This window comes from Pleuronectes platessa, chromosome 10, assembly GCF_947347685.1.
Source record: "Pleuronectes platessa chromosome 10, fPlePla1.1, whole genome shotgun sequence".
Classification (NCBI taxonomy): Eukaryota; Metazoa; Chordata; class Actinopteri; order Pleuronectiformes; family Pleuronectidae; genus Pleuronectes; species Pleuronectes platessa.
The window spans coordinates 9,351,470-9,376,631 of NC_070635.1; the positions used below are offsets into that span (position 1 = coordinate 9,351,470).

General features: G+C 43.7%; 1 protein-coding gene across 1 annotated transcript; it reads right to left on the reverse strand.

The window, feature by feature from the left end:
- Positions 1-1,017: 1,017 nt before the first annotated feature.
- clstn3 (calsyntenin 3) lies at positions 1,018-24,888 on the reverse strand. Its single transcript, XM_053432385.1, has 18 exons — positions 24,822-24,888; positions 21,992-22,114; positions 20,431-20,641; positions 20,033-20,241; positions 18,844-18,993; positions 17,701-17,886; positions 15,926-16,213; positions 13,498-13,610; positions 11,567-11,726; positions 10,686-10,745; positions 10,445-10,593; positions 9,272-9,420; positions 5,215-5,441; positions 4,936-5,097; positions 4,455-4,600; positions 4,139-4,274; positions 2,944-3,128; positions 1,018-2,848 (listed from the first exon to the last, which is right to left on the reverse strand). The coding sequence occupies exons 1-18, from the start codon at positions 24,886-24,888 to the stop codon at positions 2,693-2,695; spliced, it is 2,877 nt and encodes a 958-aa protein (XP_053288360.1). The 3' UTR covers positions 1,018-2,692.
- Positions 24,889-25,162: the final 274 nt, after the last annotated feature.

Sequence of the window (25,162 nt, forward strand, 5' to 3'; positions counted from 1 at the left end):
GGTTTACGTAAAAGCACGTCAGCTCGAGGGGGGAAAGGAACGGTGACCGACACCACAGGCTTTACGTAAAAAAAGCTATTGTCTAATGTACTGTCTAAGATTTGTATGAACAGAGTTACCAAATTATATAAAATACTTTCACTTAAAATACAATAAAATACAATAAAATTATGTAAAATTGTACTTAGACCAAAATTCATTCATAGGTTAGTTTATCATCTTTTCTAATTCATTAATATTAATAATATTGCTATAGATAACTTTAATTCTATGCATATTTTGTTTAAAGCTGGCTCACAGCTTCATCTTTATCACTGGCATTATTACAATGACACTTCAAATTGTATCATGTTACACGCTACAATGTTTTACTTTAGCTTGTAATGCAGTATTTTAGATTATAAAGGTGCTAGATTCTACTTAATAAACTATACTTTCACTACTGACCGTGTACTGTAATACTGGATTATTTTAAAGATGCACTAATATGAAGTATTTTACTTTTGACGCTGATGAAGTTTGTCTTAACAACATTTCTATAGTGTTGTTTTGTTAAATCTAATCTGCTTCATGTAATATGTTTTGCCTTGTACGCAACAACTGGAAAATAACTAATAAACACTTTTTGATAAAAAAAAGAATAATCTAAATGAAATATCCTTAAAATAAATGGAAAGTTCAAGTAAAGTACAGCTATCTTAGATTTATAGTCGAGTTATGTTAGTTTGTTACCCCAACTATTGGAGTCACATAAACAGTAGTAATACTATATTACTTCACTCAGTGTGAACTCTATTCCTCCAAGAAATCTTTCCCATGGAGACGTCATATAGTGTTTTTATTATGAATTTTGTAATGTTTTCTGACAGTTCTCAATAACAATTAGTCAGCATATTCCATGTCATCATTGTATCAATAATTACAGGTTATGTTCCAATAGTAACATAGTAATAATATAAGTTATTAATCGATGCAATGTTTATTCCTTCCTAACATCACACTCAAAAACAACAGGCTTTATTTACTGACAGGTTTAGCACTGCACATTGATAGGCTACACAGACAGACAGCAAGAGACGCACGGGGGAGGGGGAGGTGAGGAGAAGCACACAGTTGTTCATTTGTTGAACCCACAGATATCAGATTTTGAACGTAAATAGAATTTCTTTTTAAAAGTTTCGGAATGTCATGTGAAAAAAATCACCAAGAGGTGGCAAAGATAAAATGAGTGAGACGTATTTAAGTATCACAACGATGTGCCCTCCTTTTTTTTGTGATTCAGATATTGACAAATTCTTAAATTACAACAATATTACACACAAATTAAGAGACACTCATCAAGCCAGGGATTTTTCATCCTTATCACTACTACTATTATTATTATTACACGGTTTTCTGATGCTGTAAAGGTGACGACTCAAATAAAGTGAAAAAGAAACAGACAATCATAATCGGCTCCCTCTCAGAGTGTGCAGAAGAACAGAAAGAGTGGCTGCAATAATAATAGTAATAACAATAATATTGTATTATTCATCACTGTATGTACAGAAAAATTTATTACAATCAATACAATCAAAACTGCCCAAGCTGAGCTGACATTCTGGAGACAGCAGGGGTAGCATTATGGAGTGTGTGCATGTGTGTTTGTGTGTGTGTGTTTGCACATGTTGGGTTGCAGTTATTGAAAGAGCAGTGTGCAGTGAGTGAAACAGTTCAGTGAGTCATTTAGAGACATTCCAGTGGTCACTAGGAGACAGGGGGGGTCAGAGGTCATGTTACACCATAGTCATTTAGTGGCACAAGTTGAAACTTTGCAAAGTGAAACCAGAAACCGCACCGACGACGACGCCATGGACTCAACACAAAGACGATGCTATTCATGGTTGTTGGAATATTGCAGGAGAACCAACTTGTGCCGAGGACGAGGTTTATTAGTTCATATACCTCAAATATTACCATCAGCCCCAGATAAAGTATATAGTTACGACCTGGAGCACTGAAGTAGTCACAATATTAAAAGTAAAATACCTGCAAGCGCATCATCTTTTGATATTTTCTGAAGTTGGAGAGTGATGGTAACGCCTGACCTCACTGTCTTCACTCTGCGGGTGAAGGAATTCGCGAGAGAGGACGCAAAAGAGGAAGAGAGGAGCTTGTGCACAGACTTCTGGAGTCAGTCTAACGAGGGAGCGAGGCGACGGGTCGGGATCAAGGCTTGTGTCGTTGTCTACAGATCTATTCAAGGCCTGCACGTTGTGGAGTTGTAAAGAGTTCATTCTGTGTTCTATAGCAAAGATAGAATACAATCGTTTTTTTTTTTCTTTTCTTCTTCCAAACAAACGAACAAAGAAACCTCACTCAGCCAGTGTAACACTAAAGATCACATGACCGTCGTGTGATGCGGAACTGGGGCACCACGTACAATTTGGTGGGGTTTGCTCAGGCGGTTAAATTACATTAACTGTATACATTGTGCCATTGAACATTTAGGTGAAGAACAACAGCCTGTTGTTGGCTATAGGTCACATATGGTGTCGAGTGTCAAGAGAATTACAGTGACTGTGTTGTGCGTCGTGTTTGTAAGCATACATTCCTTATACTAGTGGTGTCAGCATATTAAAAGTATGTGTGTGTGAGACTGGTGAGCCGGTTTGTGTTTTCCATGAGAACTGGTGCAGATATACATTGTGGCTCAGTAGCGACGGGCGGTGCCGTCTCTCCCCTCCTTCTTGATGATGATTCGCTGGTCGTCGCTGGCGTCGTCAGGTGACTCCGCCGCCTCCTCCTCCTCCTCCTCCTCCACCTCCCCTTCGTTGTCGGTGCAGATTCCCATGCGAGACTCGTAGGACTGTGGAACAAAATAAAAGACCAACGTGTGGATGAAAACCAGAGCCGAGCAGGAGTCATATCAGTCATCACATCCATTACTGATCTGGAGCTTACCTCCATCGGGTTGACGATGATGGTGAGGGCGGAGTCGTCCCATTGGCTGCTACCCTCCTTAGCCCCGCCCCCGGCGCCTTCACCACGGCGGTGGATGGAGCGAATTCGGAAAACGCCCAGGATCACCATGACCACCAGGAAACCCACGCACACCATTATGATGACGGTCGCTGCTCCTGGTACAACTGTCAATAACGTATAGAGATAATTATACACTGAAAATAAACCAAATTAAAATACATTTTTCTATAAAAGAACAATGTCTGTATCCAAAGACGTTCTATTATTATATATTTTATTATCCCAAAACTTATCCATAACATAAAAAAGAATCCACACTGTTGCTCTGGGCCAAACATTCTTTCATTACAGTGAAAACAGCACCTATAGACATCATCCTCATTTTAGAAATGCTCACTTGAACGTGAACTGATCCACGATTTGAAAATAGAACCCACTGATGCACTATTTATCTCTTTTTGAAGAATTAGGGTAAATATTTCTCATCACTATTTAAACCTTTATGTTTGAGTGGGAAAAAATGGGCTTCAGGCTGTGCACCAAAGAAAATTAAGTTTTCGCAAAATGCTTCTAAATTTATATGTCTATAATACAACCACACCTTTTGTTCTCCACATAATGTATTCATTGAAAGCCTGTAGGTTAATAAGAATGTTTTTCCCCACTTTGGATACAAAACTATAAAAATTTACCGTTTCCCTAAAGGCAGAATTTAAATTCTAGGCTGTTAAGTGTGTGTGGGCACCACCATGACTCAGCCTGATCTTTTTATCATCCTGAAGTGACTGCAGAGCTGAAACACCAGGCGTCTGCTACGCTCTGCACACACTGTTTGTTCAAATTCAGAGTTTAATCTTGTAATTGCTTTTAGAGCTCTGCATGGTCAGACAACTGCACCAACATTAAACAATCTGCTGCCGCCTGGAGGGTGTCTGGGGTCGTTTGATAAGGATCTGTTAGTTCCTTTCTCCAGGATTAAAACTTCTCTAAGGAGAACTTTATTTTTGCTCAATCTGAAACTTTGGAACCCTCACCCTTTGGATGTAAGATTCGTTAACACAGTAGAAACCTTTCTTTTGTCTTTTATTGTGAAGCATTTTGTGACAGCGGTTCCAGAAAGATGCTGAATGAATCAGCGTTGCTTCATAGAGAGCCAGTAAGAGGGAAATGTCACCTGAGTTGCGGTGTGGATTGGGAAGGGTGTGTCCACTCAACTCCCCAGCATGGTGGGACGGATGAAGAAACTGCTGCTGGGAGGCCAGCAGGTGGGACGGGTGGTACAGACTGTCCAGAGAGTGGAGGAAGTTCACCTGAGGAGGGAAGGAGGAAAACTATGTTAGTAGTTCTTCTGCAAAGCACATATTTTTCAGATATACACAACATATACTACCTACACAAAACACTTTATTACACACAGGAGACAAATAAACACTTAAAAAGCATCTGCTGTCTCAACCAGCTGCTGTTGTGTGAGTTATGTTTGCCCTCACCTCCAGAGTCAACTCGTTGCTGGTGTATCTTCCATTCATCTCGGAGCAGGACAGGCGGAACCGCCTCTCAAAGCGGGCTGAGCCTTTGGCCAGTCGGTAGCGGACCGAGCGAAGGACGTCCTCGTACACAGAGATGGATTCGGCTCCTGAGAGAAGTGAAGGACAAAAGGAGAGGGGCGTAAAAAGAAGACAGGGAGTCGATACTGAGACGATAAGGAGGAGGAGAGAAAAGTGGTCTGCAGCTGCTTATTGACAGCTGGGGGAGAGTTTTATTGGATGGATGACTTTAAATTTTTAGGGTCATTGTGACTATTACATCGAATTTCAAAGAAGTAAATTCAGAAGTTTTGAAGGCCCTGAAAAATTATTTTATAGATTTATATGAAAGCAAGGTTTGGGTTATTTCAAGTTAGTGTTTTATGTATCTTGTGTTTTGTTTTGCTTTTTGAATTTGAGTCTTAAAGGTAGAACTTTGCTTTACCTGTGATGGCAATATAAGCTGTGGTATTGATGATTTCCAGTCCCCTCTCTCGCACCACATCCATGTCCACCAGAAGCTCCTCCCTCTCTGGGTTGAGCTCCTCCCCCAGTGGTTGCACCTCACAGCCGTCCAATGTGTGAGCCACGGCGTCGGACATCAGAGCTGAGAGATGACGGAGACAAATCACCACATCCTTCAGAATACACACCGTGACTCTTCTGGAATCAGTTAATTTCTATAAACAGAAAAATATCCTCGTACGATTCATGACTGACTGACCTCCACCCTCCATCCCCTGTGCAGCCGTGTTGACAGCGTGAGACAGGGAGCAGACGATGCGGAGCTCTGGGAACAGTGGGACACCGCGGGGGCCCTCGAACTCGGGGGCGGGACGAGCCAGATGAGGGCCGACACCGGACAGAGAGATCTGCGGGGCGTCGGGCTGGAGAACCACCAGGTATCCCTCCAGCTGTTTGAGCGACATGCAGCTCTCCTCGTTGAAACATCTGGCAGGGAGAGAGGAAGAGAGGGCTGGAGTGAATGTCAATGGCACAACAGGCATTACCACATCATCATAAGTTAACCCGACTATCTATCACAAACCGGCGTTTTAATCTATTCAGCTCCATCACATTGGTGTGGGACTGAAATATCTCTGCAGTAATTTGCAGGGGTGTTTTAACATGGTAGGCAAAGAGGCCAATTGCCTGGGGGCCCTGACAATGGCTAAATATGTTTGTCCACAGCAAGGACAATTCTGTGAGGACCCCCTTACATGAAATGATTGTCTTCATACAGGACACTGCAACGACACCATGGTCAGAAACCCCCCCATGCCAATAACATTCTGCCAAAGGCTTGGCGATTGTTTGTTAGAAGACTAGAACATCTAAATGCCTGTGTGCACACTTGGTGTATAATTTTGATAATAAAATAATCACGGGGAAGGAATATTGTGGGGGGGGGGGGGGGGGGAGTTTAGTTAAATGCAGGGACCTAGAGGGCCCCTTGAAACACTCCTAATTATTGGATGGATCGTTATGAGGAGCCGAACAACAGGCAGCCAAACCCGTGAGGGATCGTTTAAGTAAAACAGGAACAGACCATTATAAAACCAGGAGGACACAAAGAGGGAGTTTGTGGGGGAGAGACAGACATATAGGATGAGCCTATAGGTGAACCATCAGGTCAACATTTTAGTTTTACTTGATGCACTGCCATTAAATCCAGTACAGACATGAATGACACTCTCAGGGTGAATTACAACTTCGGTCACTGTGATCATGTGACTCAACTAAAAACACCACGAACTTGGCTGCAGACTCTTCTTAATTTAGCATCAATGCAACTGAGGGATGTTGCTAAAGTTGGCCCAGTGATCCGCTACAAAAAGGTCAAAATCCAGTGCAGAGTTTTCACGATCCACTTCCCTAAATCCACCGGGACTGCGGCAAACTTTTGTCTGTTGTTACAAATGTCAAACCTTAGTAGCCATGCTGACACAAATTGAATTTTCCTGCCAAAAAAAGTTGAGCGAATCAGATTGATGACAGGCTGCTTACATATACTTATTCATCGGCACTATAACTCAGCATCATATTTGAAAGGGGATTAAGCTGAGCGAGAGAGTGCATTTGTGTGTGTGTGTGTTTGTGACACATTTCCACTATGAGAGTGAGCAGCTGCTTATATCGTCCTCTCCAGAAGGGCCTGCTGTTCAGCCATCTGGGTAACTCCTGGCCTCAGATCAGTCTAATCTTTACACACGCAATAAAAGATGCTGAAGAAAGAAAAACCTCTGGTGCACTGGAGCAGAGACCAAGAGAAAAAAAAAAATCGGTCCGTGACCTTGAATCACTGCAACCTTACAAACAGTCGGTAGGGGGAAAAAAGCAGCTTAATCATTTTAATCTTATAAAGAAGTGACAAAAACAACTGTCCCCAAAGACAGTGATGACAATATGGGCACAGTCTGATGCCATCCAACTGGTCAGCAGGCTGCTGGTATTAGAGCAACACAATGTACCACATCTATATGCCATGGACTGTTCTTCCCAAGGTGAATGAATATTTCATCAGCTAAAAGTGACTGCTAAAGCCAGAGAGCCGGTTCACAGTTGTTAAGCATGGCTGAGCACTGACCCGAAAACAGAGTTTGTGCGCTTTTTATTTCACGGCCCGGTGATTCGGTGCGATGATGCACAGGGAAGCAGCGTGGGATAGTTGTCAGGGTCCGTGCAGGAGCTGAACAGTTGTGTGTTAGACTCAGCCACCCACCACATTAAAGGTAACAATCTAAGATACAGACTGTGTTTAATCCTACAAAAGACAACAGCTAACCATCCATTCTCTATACCAGGGGTCTTCAACGTTTTTCAGGTCAAGGACCCCCAAACCGGTGGAGAGATGGAGCAGGGACCCCCTACTATATATATTTTATCCACTTGTGTTTTATATTAAACTAGGCCTAGTGCCATATATAAGCATAGCTACCCTGTTATTGTGCATTCAATACTAAGCTATTCAAATATTACACAGGTTCATATATTCATGTTTTTAATTTAAACATGTGCACGGTACAGGATGGCCATGCCACTGCCATTTAGAAAAAATAAATCTTGAATACAAGACTGAGCTATTAAAGTAATTCACAGATTCATGTTTTAATTGTAAACATACATGTAGAAGAGACAGTGAATCCTCAAGCCATCTGTGGATGCCACACATACTCCCACATTAGTGAGATGTCGGACCCTGATGGGTAGCACACAACTTATCTAACCTTGGATGGATGGAGGTTGTCAGGCAGAGGGTCATATCAGCCTCACAATATGTCCAATGCATGTTAATGTGTATTTAAACACATTTAAATTTGTGGGAAAAAAATTGGTTAGAAAATAAATTAAAAAAATATAAAAAATTGTCTAATCAACCAAACATTTCGCGACCCCCCTGCAGTACCTCCGCGGACCCCCTAGGGGTCGCGGACCCCCTGTTGAAGACCTCTGCTCTATACTGCTCATCCTGTAAGGGTTGTGTGTGTGTGTGTGTGTGTGTGTGTGTGTGTGTGTGTGTGCTTGAGACAATCCCAGCCGAAGTGGGAGAGAAGCGCGGTACGTCCTGGACATTTAGAGACGAAAATGTATTAACGCTCACATTCACCCGAGAGTCTCCAATCAACCTAACCATGCTAGAAACATGCTAATGAAAAACTGGTTCTACACTCATTGCACTGTCTACACCATATACTGTGTTTAAGATGGACGGCATGACAGCTCCCAAAAAGTGGAGCTGAAGCGTCTTGATCGCCACCTGGTGGCTGGCTGCAGTATAGATAAAAACCCTGCCTCCTCCATGTAAATAAATGGGACATGAACCAAATTAAAAAGATCACATTTAAGTGGATTTCTTTCATCTACAGTTGTTCTTATCACACTGATGTTTGTTCATATAATCATGTGTCTGATAAGTTTGGTTTGGATAGTTAATTTGATGCTATAAAAATAGGGTGGAACGTCATGAGCAAGCACGTGTCACGGTGGGACTTTGACGACTCCTTCCTATGATCCCTACTGCACAGAATCTGACAGTAAATGCTCAAGATGACGCTGTTTGTATCCAGGATGGATGGAGACCTGTCGTCCATCTTGAAATACTGACTATGCTCTAACGGGAACGAGCAGTGAAACAGTCACTAAATCCTTTAACGACTTCAGTTCCTGTCAAACCAGGCTAAAGGAATTCTGTTTCTGCAGTTTATTCTATTGAAGCCAACGTTTCTTGGTTTGTGAAAGTACAAAGAGATAAGATATTCCCTGTTATCTCTCGCTTTGACGCATTCTCCGTACAATCATTTTTCTTTCAGGCCACACCAGTCCTTATCACAGCCGAGGCACAAGGTCCATGTTTGATGAGTTCAATGTCAAAGACGCTGGCAGCAGCAGAGACCGGAGAGTGATTCTTCATCTGTCGACTGCAAACTGCTACAGGACAACTCCCAGACGCACAGAGAACTGTCTGATGTAACATCTGTGATGTCGAGCGTGTTTCAGTTTAGCTTTTGTGGTGTCGCCGTGGTTGCATCATCGTCTTCTACTGATGAGGTTCATCTCGAGGATTTTACAGGATTACTTGATATGAATAAATTGTAGTAAATTTAAATACTAGTTTATGCCTTGGTTGCAGTGTTTGGTTTGCATTCGCATTATCTACTGTCGGTGGTGAATCAGTAACTCCACCTCCTGTATGATTGATTTTTATCTGTGTGGCTGTAGAAAAGAGCCCTTATCCATCTGTGTGCATGTGTGTGTGTGTGTGTGTGTGTGTGTGTGTGTACCTGAGTGAGGTGCTCAGCTTGAGGGGTCGGACTCCAGGGGTGGCGAAGCGGAGAGAGTTCCTGTAGGTGACCTGCTGCACAGCGCGGTTAAAGCTCTCGATGTCGTCTCCTTCCAGCACCAACACCGACTGACTGGGGTTCACGTGAACCTGCAAGGTCAAAGTTCACACATTCATTTGCACATTCAGACTTTATGTCCTTAAATCCAGTTCAACAAACTAAAGGTATGGAACTATTGGTATTAAGAGACTTTTCAACACCTCTTACACACAGTATTGTCATGATCAGATGAACAATGCAGAACAGAAATGGATTTTAAAAAGTATCTCAAACACACACATATCTGATCACAGAAAACACCAGCAAGGGTTTGAAAAACACATTTAGCAACAATACTCCAGAAAGTATGTAAACAAAACAAAACCAGAAAGTGTGAAACTAGAAAGTGTGATGCACAAATGATACATCTGATTAGCAAAGGAAATGGTTCCAGCCCTTCTGGCAAAACTGTCATGTGCGTTTTATCCAACCCAAACAAGTTCTTAAAAAAAAATCCAACTTGACATCTCATCTCAAGCTAGAGATGATCCGACAGTAAAGTAAAAAGAAATAAAAAAACTATTACCATAAAGCCTCTTACTGCGCAGGGAACAAGTGAAGGTGTGTTTACTGATAATGTTACCAGCTGACATTTGAAGAGTAAAGAATTGATTGCGCTAAAAAAACATTCAATTGATTTATTCAGCTTTAATAATTAATGCCATATTTTCTTTGTAACAGTTTATCTAAAAGCTGGTTGTTATGTCATGTACTTTGAATTTACAGTCATTACCTTTGCCAAAATGATTTTGCCAAAATGATTTATGCTTTTGTTATCAGGATTGTGCAAAAACGACTGAACCGATTTCCATAAAACTTTGGGAAAAGATGTGTATTGGTCAGGAAGGAGCTCATATATCTCTGATGTGGATCCAGATAGGGCTCAGATGCAGGATTTCTTTTCACTTTCTTGAGTGGAATTCTGGTACTGTACTTAGATGTGAGTGTATATGAAACGTCTAGGATATGGGTTGGAGATTTGTGTTAATTCCATATCTAAACAGGATCTTCTGAGCATCCTCTCTCCCTCCCTCTCTTCAATGTGGTATAGTCCATCTCTCTGAGGTGTGTTACCTTCATGCCAGAGCCCAGAGTCTCCAGGTCTCCAAAGTCCAGCCCCTCCCTGCAGGCGTACAGACACTCCACCACGCTGTGAGGCTCCACGCTGCCGGGACGCACCGTCACCCCCGACAGCAGGCCGTGGTAACCGCCCACATACTTCACTAAACACCAGAGACAATCGAGTGACAATCATGTTCACAGATGATGCATCAACACCGCCATGCCAACAAGAGAGTGAAAACAAGGAGGTCACCTGAGTCTTTACCCTCTGGGATGGTGTTGTTCAAGATCTCCTTCTGCTTCTCCTCGAGCTCTGCAGAGGGAATAACAAGCAGAAGAGAAAACACAATGAGCGAGACACTTAAATGGGCATAAGATAGTCACAGGAAGTGAGAGGAAGAGTGGAGGAGTCAGAGATTGACAGCCAGAGTGAAAAATAAAAAGTCATATAAATAAAGTTAGCAGGCTTGAGTGAGACAATGCAGACAAAGGAGCTGCAGACGATAGTTTAAAAATGCACCAACTCCTCATTATCGAGCAGCAGCTGCTGCCACGCAGGCAGCGGGGAGACTTCCTCTGTGGATGTGTGAGAATGAACGCGTGTTTTTGTGCATGTGTGTGTGCGTGTCAGTGTGTTTGTGTGTGTTTTTCAGTGCTAATTGGCAGCCAGAGTTTCCCATTTAAACCAGTGGTTGGGCTGATAGCTGTCTGGCCCTCGTGTTGCTCTGCCGTCCTGAATAATTGATATGACACTCATATTATTAGCCCTTCAAGACAAAATGCATCAGCTAAATTATAACTGAGTGAAATGAGGGAGTGAGAGGTGAGAGGCGGAAAAAACGTCTCGGCAGTTTGTCTCATGGTTCCTTATGAGGGTCTGTAACTTCCACCGCTTCTGCAGAAGATGGAGATCGGCTGTCTTTGGTGATGTGTGAAGTAAACAACATTGTGGTGATGGAGGAATGCAGAGGAAGCAAACACACAATTGCTGCTCGTAGAGTTTTTGTGCAAAATCAGGATTCCTCGCTCGTCTCTGCTTGCAGTCGTTTCTGTCAAAATCCATCATCAAGCTGGAATGAAATATGTGTGGCAGTCCTGAATTCACTCTGCATAAATTTCCCTTTCACTTCTTACCCCAACAGGCGCCGATGGACATCCTCTGGCGGGGGGCGGGGTTGGGGATGGCACCGTTGTCATGGATGAGAGCGGGGTCGAAGGTCACGCCGTCCACATACAGGGTCACAGAGGGGAACTGGACGCTGAGCGACAGGTGATGCCACTCGCTGTCGCACACCTGTCGGACGTAGTCGACATGAGTGTGAACAAAGGAAACTGGTGAAGTATATTATATCAAGCGATAAAATTAACGATAAAACAATGTAAAAATACTCATAATCGTTATTCAATAAAGCAAATAGGTATTAGCAGTAAATTCTATTTGAATATTAACAATACAAATACTCATTCAGCAAACAAATGGTTCGTGGAAATTATATATTATCATATTTATCATTATATACAGTATTTTAACCATAAATTCTACATTAAGACGGACGATATGACAGCTACCTACAAGTGAAGCCAAAACGCCTCGATCGCCACTTGGTGGCTGGCAGCAGTATAAGTCATAAATCCTGCCTCCTCCATGTTAATAGATGAGCAAAAACAACGTAAACGTTCAAGTCAAAAACAAATTAATAATTCCCCCCCCGTCATATTAGTAGTTCTTATCACATTGAAGTTTGTTCAAGTGTTTTAATAAGGACGCTTTAAAAGCAGGGGGAAATAATCATGATTGACAGCTGACACTTCAGCTCCAAAATCGCTACTACGCATCTTCATTTACAGTCTATGATATTAACATTTTTGTTAGCTAGTGTGTTTTAATTGATATGCAGTTGTATGGTTGAGCAAAGGGTTAAATATTAGTATTTGAGCAAATATATTAAGTTGTTTTCCACCATTAATGAATGTTTGATGAGTGTAAATTCCTATAGACCTTTGTTTCTATCTTTTTTTAAGTACAGTGGAAAGCAAAGGAATCCGAATAGAAAAGACAGGAGCATTATACTGACGGGGGGGGGGGGGGGGGGGGGGGGGGCAGAAAAGAGAGACCGGGGTAATAAGATCCTGTGGTTCAGACAGAGGGATTTAACAAATCTTCTCTGTATCAGCTCAGCATCTTTTAATCCAGGCTGCTTCAATCTGTCTGGCACCAGTAGCTTCAGTCAAAACAAAGCCCCGTCAGCCACCAGCCTCCAACACAAACCTCATTACACTCCCATTCAGTCAGGTATGCACATGATCAATATTCAAGCGACTCTCTAGGAAACCGTCTCTCCTCTATTTCATGCATTCTGATGCATGTGCCACTGTGAACCACATATGCATGTCTGGCATAATAACATGTCCATGTGGTGGACAATTCTGTTGTATCTAACTCATCTAAGAAAATGTATTCTACAAGGTAATATTGAAGTCTTAAAATGAGTTATATTTGCTGCATCCTGCAAAAAGGCTGATTCAGCTGTTGACATATTAATGAGGTGCATTAGCTTGTTACCTGGAGAAATAGAGGGAGTTGAGAGAAATATCACTTTATCGCTGTAAACTTCTTTGATTTTCTTTTTGGTGAAGAATTCAGTAGAAATGTTTCCACATAAACATGTTATTTGAAAGTAAATATGATCATTTTTAATGTTATAAGTGAGGTTCTCATATTGTTGTTGATGTTCTTAAACTTCACACAGCGTATAGCTCTGTTCTGATGTAATGTTGTAATTCATTTTATTTCACTTTATATTGTGTTTCTATGCTGTATTTTATGCCGTGTACTTTGTATGTGGATGAGTGACAATAAAAGTCGACTTGACTTGGTGTGTGTCTATTACCAGAAGATGCATGTTTTTTTAAAAAGTGCAGTGATTGATGGACCAGACGACACAGAGATTATAAATAACTGACTATTGTGTCTCCTCTGTTTTTTGTTTAACTTCAAGGTACAAACACGGAGGAAACGGCGCGGGTGAGAACATCAAAGCCAAGTGTTGCCGTTCCCCCAGTACCTGCTCCAGTTTCCACAAGAACTTGACGGGCCGTGCAGCCGAGACGTCGGGCCAGTAGAAGAGAGAGAGGCGACAGCCGTGGACGGAGAGGGAGTAGTGGGAGAAGGAGTCGTCTGTAGCGCAGGAGACCAGGAGAGAAACACAAGAGAATTGGAGGTCAGTGTCATCTCGTCAAAACATCTCAACACATTGAGAATTTATGCCCCTTTCCAACACCTACACGCCCGGTTTCCTAGAAAATATCCCTTTTAGGTTGGCTAAAGATCACTTTACATATCTTGGCCTGACAATACCCAGGGAACCCAGACTCCTATTCAAATTAAATTTCTCAGAGTTTGTGGCTAAGCTTAAGGGTAATATAGAGGCTTGGAAGGTCTTGCCCCTGTCTATGATCGGCCGTATTAACTCGATTAAAATGGTCTCCCTTCCCAGGTTTCTTTACCTTTGTCAGAACCTTCCTATTTTCCTCACATCAGCTTTTTTTAAAGAACTAGACTCCATAATTTTGTCATACATCTGGAACTATAAGAACCACAGGATCTCAAAAGCCCACTTACAAAAGGCCAAATCAGAGGGAGGACTGGGTCTACCTATATTCAGACATTATTACTGGTCTGCCAACATTAGGGCACTGATGTTTTGGCAACTGGAATCTCCAGGCAGTTTGGCCCCTGGGGCCCCCTCCTGGTTGAATATGGAGGCCAACTGTGTAGTCGGATCATCTTTATCTGCCTTGTTGTTCTGCAAAATAGAGAAGCTAGCCATTTTAAGGAGTCAAAGTTTTGTTGTTAAAAACGCTGTTAAAATATTAAACCAGGTGAGAAAAGCCTTGGGTCTGCCAATGACATCTGTACATGCACCTATCTGCTTCAACCACTCCTTTATGCCTTCAACATCAGACAGAGTTTTCCATGCCTGGAGGGAGAAGGGCCTTACTTCCATAAAGCATTTGTACGTGGATGGGCATTTCGCTTCTTTTGATGAATTGCGGGCAAAATTTGAGTTACCACACTCGCATCATTTTCGTTACCTGCAAATCAGAGACTATGTTCGATCCAAAATCCCTGATTTCAAAACTCTCCCAAAGGAGTGTGTACTTTTCGATATCTTAAGGGGCCCCCCTGACTCCAGACATCTCATTTCCAGATTTGTGCGTTTGTTTGATGATTGCAACAGGGCTGCCACGGACAGGGTGAGGCAGGCTTGGGAGGGAGAGCTAGGCATTGAGCTGTCTGCAGAAACATGGGAGAAGTGTTTAGCTATGATACAATCTTGCTCAGTTAGCAGCAGACATCAGCTGATTCAGTTCAAAGTTGTTCACCGTCTTCATTACTGCAAAGTCAAACTGCACAGGATCGCTCCCTCTGTCTCACCGCTGTGCGACAGGTGTAGGGGGTCGGAGGGCACACTGTCTCACGCCTTCTGGCTCTGTCCCTTGTTGACTGAATTCTGGAACAAGATATTTGACTGGTTCTCCAAGGCCTATAAGAGACTCTTCCGACCGGAGGCTGAACTTGCAGTCTTTGGCTGCTCACAGACTACAGCGTGCCTACCTGCAGCAATGCAGCAGTCTCTGATGCTGGGGATGATTGTTGCAAAACGGCTAATCTTACTGGAGTGGAAGTCGATGTCTCCCCCTTGCTTTCGGAGGTGGTTGGCTGACATGGCATCAACCATACAAATGGAAAGACTCAGGTTCACAAGGACTAATTCAATTGGAAAAATTTTGGCCATTTGGGGCCACTTCCTTGCCTACCTGGACGAAACCAGGACAGATGACAAGTAACTGGTAGCCTTACTGTATATTTGTCTATGCACTCATCTCTGTGTATGTGTGCTTACAAAAGTCACAGCTGTTTTTCTTTTTCAATTTCATTTTACATGTCTGAGCCGGGGTGTTATTATTGTTGTTGTTTTTGTTATGTCTGTTTTTTCTTTAAATGGAAAGTGTAAATAAAAAAAATATTAAAAAAAAAAAAAAAAAAAAAAAAAAAACATCTCAACACGACCAGGCCTTTTAAACACAGTAGGAAACATGCAATGACTTTATATAGATTTGAATCTGTGGTATTTCTTCTTTTCATTCCAGTTTTTGTTGAACATGATGCACACAACATTCTGCCTGGCACATTTACAGCATTTCTTCCATCGTCCACTCGGCTGCTCAAGTGGGGCAGCTGGGGGTTAAGTGCTTCTCTCAAGAGCACCTTAAACGTAGTGGTCGAAGCTATAAACAGTTTAGAGTATTTTTTCAGAGCGTGATTTTCCCTGCAGCTCTGGGGATTTGAGTGGGTGACCTTCAGGCTGTGAGAAGATAAAGCAACAGTTCTTCAGCCCTATTTTGAAAAAGTGCCCATTGTAAACTACACACATTTGAAAACACTACTAAAATGTTATTAGACCCCTCCGACACTGTGATATAACGCACCGTTCTTGACAGTGCTGCACACGATGGTCTCCTCGTCTTTGCGACTTCCTCTGGTCTGAGTGGTCGAGGGCTGGATGTTGGCGCCGCCCCTTCGAATCCACAGCTGCAGGGTGAAGTGGTCGCCTGACAACGCGGAGACAACCGAATCCGGCACCACAGCAACGTGGTTGGATCCGTTGAAGGAGAAGACCAGTGACGAGTCGGAGGAGGGCAGAGTGGGAAGAGCCGAGGTCCAGTTGGCAGCAGGAGATGGAGGCGGGAGGAGGTCGACTTCACCCCTGACGGCACCTGGTAACAGAAGAAGTAAATAAAGATATTGATAAAATAGAGTCTAACTCCCCGGTTAGTCACAAGTTTGATGACATATTGTCGTATATTCAGCTAAGAGATCTTTTGAACATGGTTATAAAACATAATGACATTTACATCTATAACTAGCCTGGATGCCAGACGAAATTAGCCCCGCCCACAACATTTGAGGTCGGGAAGTTCAGTCTGGCATTGCTCCGTTGGGGAGAAACTATGCCTGAACAGAAGCTGTTCGGACCAATCAAATTGTCAGGGCGGGATTTATACGATGATGGACAGATGATCAACAGTAACGTAATCAACCAAGTCACCAAAGAGCGCTTGGGTAGAATTCTTTTTAAACAAACATGCCTGCCGCTGGAGAGCTGAGATGTGTAGATGCTGCCATTGAGTCTGTTTTAGAAGACATCGACAACGCATTCATTTTGAAAGAGGAACAGAGAAACGCGATCAAGGCATTTGTAGATCGAAAAGATGTTTTTCGCCGTCCTTCCTACGGGATTCGGAAAAAGTTAAATTTATCAGCTGGCCCTGATGGTCGCGAAGAAGATGGGACACGATGAAAACCCAGTGGTCATTGTGGTTTCTCCTTTGGTCGCACTCATGGAGGACCAAGTGAAAGAGGCGACCGAAATGGGCATCACGGCTTGCACAACGAGGTGGACATTACCAGCAGTCGTTGCCAGCTCCTTTTCGGAAGCCCGGAAAGGAGCTGGCAACTGATGTTTTTCAAGCCAACGTAATAGGTATCGTCGTGGATGAAGTTCATCTAACTTACAAATGGTAAGAGAAAGTCTTGACTGTCTGACTTAGTAAATAACTCACACTGTCTTGATAAAGTTGACAACAACTATGCGTCGCTTAACATACGTCGCATACTACGTTGCTCTGATTGGTTGTAGGTCTATCAAATTGAGCGAAGAGGCATTTTCCCTGGTTCGGTTGAAACACGCCCCATAATCACAGCCCAATGGAGCGGTACCAGACTCATATTCTGACTAGAATTATGAGTATGACAACGTCAGGCTAATCTATGACGCCTTATGCTCCGACTTTTTAATACTATTCCAGACGTGTTCTGTTAGTTTCCTCCCTTCTCTGAACGTTCTTTGACCCGCTTAGTGAATGGTAAAAGAAGGGATCGATTCAACAGGTCCGTAAATCTTAGGTACAACGAATGCCCAAATTTGATCTCTAGTTTTGGGGTACACCCCCCCCCCCCCCCCCCCCCCCCCCCCCCTATAAGAATCATTGTCTTGCAAGAAGCAAGGCAGACTTTCACTATCTGACTTGTGATTATCTCCGGGTATATTATGGTGCCCGTCCTGACCTGTGAAGCTTCTGTGTAATAAACATATTATACAAACAAGAACGATGTCCGCTGAGATTCCTTCAACATCAAACTTCTACAACATCATCGACCTCTCGGCTGCATAGAATATACCATAATATAAAACAGAACTCACCACACAGTCTGCGCACGGATCTGTCCGAGTAGCTGTCTCTGTCACAGCCCTTCCCGATGTGGCCGGTCTGGAGGTCTACGGTGGCCTGGATGTTCCACACGGTCTCCTCGCACGTCTCCAAATGCAGACTGGGAAACAGGGGGATGCTTCCTGACCCGGGTGTGTACTCCACACGCTTGGTCCATCCTGAAAACAGTGAGACATGCTGAGATCGTTAAAACCTGATCCCCTCATCTAAAAATATAAAATGTAGGAATCTATTGAGAAGGAGTGAATGATATTTGTAAGGTGGACAAGATGTCACTAAGAGAAAACAGGAAACACGTTCCAAACGGAAATGATACGGAAATTGACAATCAAACAAGCTGCTGCTGCTGAGAGCCAGTCACCACTCAAATTTGATGTTTGTCTATTTCAGGTGTTATGGTAGAGGTCTGTTTTTCCTTTTTGGTTGGTCCAAGCACCTGTACCGTAACACCTCAAATAGAGAAGCATCACATTTTAAGCAGTGAATGGCTTAACTGGGTTTTCACCATAGACTGCTCAAACCAGAGCTCACTTGACTGCAGAAAGAGAGGAAATGACACCAAAAGAAACTCTGCCCATTTCATTGTCAACATCCGTTGTTGCCCGCTTCCTTTGTGATTGTGTTTTCGGACCTGTCTTCTTCGTCAAGTGTGAGACGTCTTGGTAACTAGCTAGGCTCCTGTTTATTTGACGCTTGTTGAACCCTTATTCACTTGCTGCTTCTAAAAATTTCAAATATTTGATATATAACGTACTTAGGGCTACAAAATGTCAAGTTAGTCAGAAACGATTTCTGTTTTCAATGACGAAGACCCATTGCAGCACAATTAATAGAACACTGTTGGGAATGATGCTATAAATATTTTGTAACACTTAAATGAATTACCTCTCCTTCATATTACTCATTATTCAGCACCGCCTCTTTAGAACTCAACTCTTTATATAACACAGGCACAAAGGTGATTCATCCAAGCAGCCTCCCACACACACTCCAACTCAAACGGTTTTAACCACAAAGCAACAGATCAAATCGACACAACACATCCACGCAGCCCCAAGAGACCCAGGATCATAACCAGGGCAGGAACTGGGCGACCTGTGACAGGGACTACCCACCGATCCATCCCGGTTTGCAGGAGGGTTTGACCGTGACGACGACCTGAGCGTCGGCCTGGGCGCGGTTCTTCCCGCAGTCGAAGGCGGTCACCCAGAAGGTGTGAACGCGCTGATGCTTGGAATCCAGGGGCTCAGTGTTCTTGATGTTACCTTGAATCCAGAGACAAGGAGAGAACAGAGGGGAAACAGAAATAGAAGAATTAGTCATCAAACGCCCGGCACGAACAATTGAAGCCCTCGTTGATAAAGCTCTGATCAGGGCACGTACACATAAACAGACCTACTGTCATGTTCGAGGCCCGGGGATCACGAATAACAGCACAGGACAGGTTGCAGTAAACAGAATGAAAGCTGAAGGGGTTTCCTGTTCGCTGAGATAAAGGTAGCAGCGAGTGTCTGTGATAGGCTGACAGCGCTCAGCACGCCAGCTGACAGACAACAGGTGAGAGGGGAGACACTGTGACATGGTGAGAGGAGCAGCGGAGGGATGAAAGGAGGTAGTGGTGGAACCAGAGAAGAAACAAAGTAACTGGGAGAAAGGAAAACAGACGGTGACGAGCCTGCAGCTTCGGAAAGCAAGCTTGGAACAAAAGGTCTCTGTGCTGCGATACCGATCTGATCCCGAAACATCAAAGCAGCCTTCAGAAAAAATAACACCTCGGAGTCAATTCTGCAGCGTCATCCTAATACAGGCTGCTGTGTCATGTTATAAAATGGCCACGATTGATCTCCCAGTCGATGAACAACTCGTGACGCTAATTTGCTTCCTGAGGAGGAATTTGGGGAATCTACGAGCAGCCGGGGAACAAAAGGATGTTATATCAAACAGCTGCTGCGGTGTTTATGCAGAGAAAGAACAATCGCCCTCCCACACAAACTCTATTTTAACAGCTTTTGGTTTCTACCTGGGAGAGAAATTAGGTACCTGCCAGTGTTTTCTCTCTGTCGCTACGCAGGCAGCACTATCTGGTGTGTTTCTCATCTACTGGAGTTTAGCTGAACACTGAACTGCAGATGGAATTTCTTGTGATTTTCATGTTTGCCACCAAGGCCAAAGAGAAGAAAGGGCTTATAGAGAAAATAGGCAGAATAACCTTGTGACTGGTGAGAGGATTGTGTTTCTGTCGCAGACAATGACAGTAATAACGTGTCCGTGATTCCTGCAGCTTCTGATAAAAACATGTCTCACCGTCGTTGTCAATGGCGAAGGGCACGTTGGGAGTGATGATGTCATAGAAGCAGATCTGGCTGTACTGCGGGGAGCAGTCGGCGTCCAGGGCCTCCACGCGCACGATGCGATCAAACAGACGCCCCTCTGGGACGGACGCCTCGTAGCGACGCTCCACAAACACGGGGGAGAACTCATTGACGTCATTAACACGGACGTGCACGGTGGCCCTGAGAGAAGCAAAGAGAGAGAGAGACAATGAGAGGGAGGCGGATTATTGTAACAACAGGAGGCATCAATGGCTGCGTAGTCTTCACAGCAAACAGCCAGAGGGAAAAACTGAGACTGTGACTGTAATCATTGTTAAAAACATGAAATCTCTAGATTGGATGTGAGGAGAAGGAGGCGTGTGCTCTGACTTGTGGGATTTCTTGCTGTTGACTCCATCAGGTCCCTCGCCGCAGTCGTAGGCCTGGATGGTGAAGCTGTGCTCGCGCTGGCTCTCGCAGTCCAGCGGCTCCTTGGAGCGGACCAGGCCCTCGCCGGTGGAGCGGTCCAGGACCACGGCTTCAAACTGGACAGACCCCGAACCAGAGGGACCATTGTGGACCCGGAAGCCACAGATCTCACCTGGGAGAGGGAGGGAGGAAGATGTTAGATCGGATCAGGGCTGGTCAATAGAGTGAAGAATTTCAATAAATAAATAATATGAATCATACTTAGATATATGAACGTTTTTAAATCTTTCTCTAGCTTTAATAAAATTAGAAATCTCATACAAAAGGCTGCAGAGAAGAAACATACGTCAAATTGATTAACCTCAAATTTGGACCTTTAGGTTTTATTCATCACTATTAAAAATCTCCAGTCAGGCTCCCGCATTCATTTGTGAGCTTTTGTGCCCTTATATACAGTAACCTCCCATTGAGCATTTAAATTAAAGATTTTCTGTCAATTACCCAAAGTCTGGACCAGGCTAACTCTTGGACATTGTCTTGCTAGCTCCGGCCTTTCCTACAAATTATCTGCATTAAAAAGTCCTTCATCTCTGTTATTCCAATTCCTTATTCATATTTCTGTAAAGCAGTCTCAACTCGAGAGGTTATAATTATAGCTACATAATAAAGCAGAGATAAGCCTCTGTGAGAAGAGAAATATCATGCATGGATGCATTCAGACGATTTTTAGGTCACATCCACGGAACCTTATATACGAAGAAAGACCAGCAGATATATCTGGAGGTTCCTTTAAACGCCCTTTTATCTTACAGGATCAGTCATCATAAGACTGGGAGAGATCAGTCTGCAGCTGGTGCTCGAAATAAAACCCCCAGAACAGCAGTTAATCTCGGCTGCCTGACACCAGTCGAAGGTGTGGAAGGTTTGTTTCTCAAACAGCTCATCTTCTCCTCCTGCTTGACACGAGCCCAATAAATTTCAGGGAGCCCCCGAGTAATTTAAGTTGCTCTGCTGTAATTGGACTGAACACGGTTATTTCCAGGACTCTGAGTGCAAACACGATAACCTTATTCCACGAGGCTGCAGAGGCAGGAGTGCTGCCGAGTGCTCTCGCCGTGACGGGTTGAATTACACTATGATGGCCTAAAAATAGTGGAATACGTCGCCTTTAATATTCAGGCTGTTGGGAAATGTGGCTGCCAAAGGCTCTAAACCTCTTTCTATAATAATAATAATAATAATATTAGTAATAAGAGTCATGTTTACTATCAATAAATCATAACCTGGAATTGGTCTCGCAGCTGCAGTGACATTCCGCAGAATTCAAAGTTGATCATTTTTGGCCCGGTGGCATGACTTTCAATTTGTCCCTGCAAACACCCAGTTTGACCTATTTTCCACTGTAGCCAGATAATTCATTCCTCAGTTTAAATATCTGAGAGCAGTTTTTTTATGAGGGTGGGGGGGGAGGCATCTCTCTCCTCCTTTATTCCTTCATGTGGCTCATTCCCGTTGGTGTTACCGGCATAGTGAAGTGGAGCATCTTTGTCCAGGGCAAAGAGAGGGGGATTGAGCAGCACGGTGTTGTCGTTCTCCATCACAATCCCCTGGTACTCCGTCTCGATCCATGGCTTGTGCTTATTGGCTGAACGGCACAGAGAGGGGACCAGAGAGGCTTTGGGTTAAATGGAGCAATTAGAAGGAACCAACGTGTCTATTTTTAACACTCCATTATGGACAAGGACATGGTGAGAGTGTGCATGAGTGGGGAAATACACAATATCTGCCTGTGTGTGACCGGGAAGACACAGTTTAATCACATTCACACCCTCCCAGATTCCCTTTTTCTCCCTTTCGCCCTTCCTCCGTATGGATAATCTCCTCTCGTCCACACCGAGTGCCAATGCACGCCGTCCAGGTTGGCAGTGTAATTAAAGCCAGTCAGCTTTCACCTTATCACACACCGAGGGGGACATTGCTTGAATCAATCAGCCCAACCGGGCCTTCCACAGGCACGACAACAATGGCTCCTCCGCAGAACATCAGACTCCAAATCCAATGCCTGAGGTTTACTGTGAATTTAACCTTTAATTGTGAATTAATTATTAATCAGCGTGTCGGGTGTTCTGCGCCGAATGATCAAAAACCAAGTTAATGAGGCAGAAGGATGACGATTCTACACTCCGGCAAAGAGCGACAACAGAAGCCGGCGTCTCTTCCCTCTGTTGTCCTCGATCTCTCGACGCCGCGGCCACAGAGTTGGAAATCAGACGGAGGCACAAGACTTGTGTTCAGCAGCTGCTTTGTTGTTTTCACAGTGAATTTACCAGAAAATCTGACTGGAACTAATTCTGTCCCACTGTCTTGTTGGTGGGAGGAGAGTCGACTGAGGGAATTGCTGCTGGTTCTGGATCTGAGTAAACCGCTCGCTCTTCACACACCCAGCTGGGCACGCAGCTGTAGAGAATACAGAGTGTTGTAGATAACTGGGTTTAGATACCAAAACCAAAGTTGGACTTTTTATCTGTATCTTACTGATGAATATAAATATGCTTTTCTAAATCTGTGTGAGGTGCCTCACTTGGTATTTCTATTTTGTAGTATATTATACTCCAACTGTTTTTCAAATTTATGTACTTTTTACTCAGACATTAAGTCAATATAACATTAAAATGCTGCTTCAGACCTTTTTTTGAGCAAGATTATGCAAAAACTGCAGGATGGATTACCACACACCTTGGTGAAGGAGGCAGTATGGGTAAGGAAAGAATCCATTTAATTTGGTTTTTATCCAGGAAATGTTTTCATCACCTTCACTAACGTTGACTTGCATTGAAATGGTGTTTTTTGACATTTCAACGATTTCCCATTGGCCGATATTTTTACTTGGGTAAAATGTTGAATTAAGGTAATTTACTGTTAATTGAGTATTTTTTATTGAGATATTGATATAGAAACAATTGGGAGATAATTTATTAGCCAATTAAAAGAAAACACACAATTAGCAACTAGTTTGATAATTGCTTGGTGACTTTTTGATGTCAAACACTTAGGATTATTTGCTGATTTTCTGTCTCATGTGATAATCAAGGGAATTGTCTTTGGCTTTTGTAGAATGTTTGTGTTCTTCACTTTTGAACTTTTGGCAATTAATCAAGAATTTCACCAGCAGAATAATCACTAGCTGCTGCCTTGATGTTTTTTACTTGAGAAGAACATTTAATTAGTTCCTTAATCACGATTTTCTTTTCTACAGATGAAACAATTTTCAAATCTCATTTGTTTTCAAACAAAATTATTATTTGAATGGGAAAATCGGACATAAGTGCAACTGTGACTGAGTTTTTCATACCAGACAGTTTATGCTACTATACTATTCACACTTATATTGATTGGTACCCAAAGAAGTATTGAGGCTTAATATCCTGCGCTGATCCCAGATATTCATCGTCTCCTCTCAAGGTCCAACCTGACACGGTCTCCTCCTCCTCTATTTCCACAGTCCTCCGCCGTCTCTCTTTTTTGGTCATTTATCTCTCGCCCTCTGTCCCCCTCGCTGATCTCCTCCCTCCCTCCGCTGCTATATAGCATTAATCTGAGCATCAGGCCTGTGGATTACATCCGGGATTACAGATTGAGAGGCATCCCGTTCTATCTCTCTCCGTCTCCCCTGGCACTCCGCGGCTCTCTGTCACTCTATCGCCCCACAACACACACACATGCTCTGGTATCACACTCCTCACATCCCTATCCTCTCTCTCCTCCTCCCTTCTCATCGGCCTGCGTTTTTTTTCCGGCCACGTCCTCACCTGTCACAGCTTCTTCTCCTCCTCCATTCCTCCCAACATCCCCACCCTCCCCCCTCTCTCTTTTTCTCTCCGTGTTTTTCTCTGACACTCCATCTCTCCTTCCACCTCCTCGTGTTCCCTGCACCGCTCTCCTCTACCTCCTCCTCTGACACTCTCTCTCTCTCTCTCCCTCCACGCTGTCTGTTTCGCTCGCCTTCGCCCAGCGTGATAATCACTGGAACAATGATGTTGAATCAGAGTCATGGTTATCCAGGATGATAAATCTGCTAAAGACAGGGAAACAGATTTATCATCTCGGAGTCACGGCACACAGGCGGAGAAGTCCCACCGGGTCACGGAGATGAGACACAAAACGTTTAAACATGAATGTGAGCTGTCGCAGATGCACTGTTTATGTAACGAGGGAACGTGACAGATTATGATGAAGACATATGAGGTATTTCAGGGCACAGGAATGGAAATTGAACGGCGTGTGCTCCCGTGGCAATGGAAACCGTTATCTCAACACTTCACAATTAAGAATCAAGAGGATGAGGAACTGACCTTTGTTGCCATTGGCAACCGAAGTCAAGCAAAGGAGTAGTAAGGAGAGAATACCCATTCTGTCCATCTGAGGGAGGAGAGGAAAGGTAGAGGTGGGTAACAGGGTGGGGTGAGGAGAGAGAGAGAGAGAGAGGGGGGGGAGGAGGGAGGGAGGGGAGGGGGGGGGGGGGTAGAGTACATGCATCAACAACTGTTCAGCAGTGGAGGAAATAACCAGACGGACCGAAGCAGAGAGCGAGGCCCGTCATCAGATGGTGCAGAGTGTCGCGTGTGCACGAGACGTCGCCAGCAGAGTGTCGTGCATGTAACCTCTGGTGGAGGCCTGCAGGCAGCAGCCGCCA

Coding starts and splice junctions, on each gene's coding strand:
- clstn3 (XM_053432385.1), bottom strand. CDS start 24,888: ATGGACAGAATGGGTATTCTCTCCTTACTACTCCTTTGCTTGACTTCG. Junction 20,642..21,991: donor TGCTCCACTTCACTATGCCG/GTAACACCAACG, acceptor TCCCTCTCCCAG/GTGAGATCTGTGGCTTCCGG. Junction 3,129..4,138: donor CAATCCACACCGCAACTCAG/GTGACATTTCCC, acceptor CGTTATTGACAG/TTGTACCAGGAGCAGCGACC.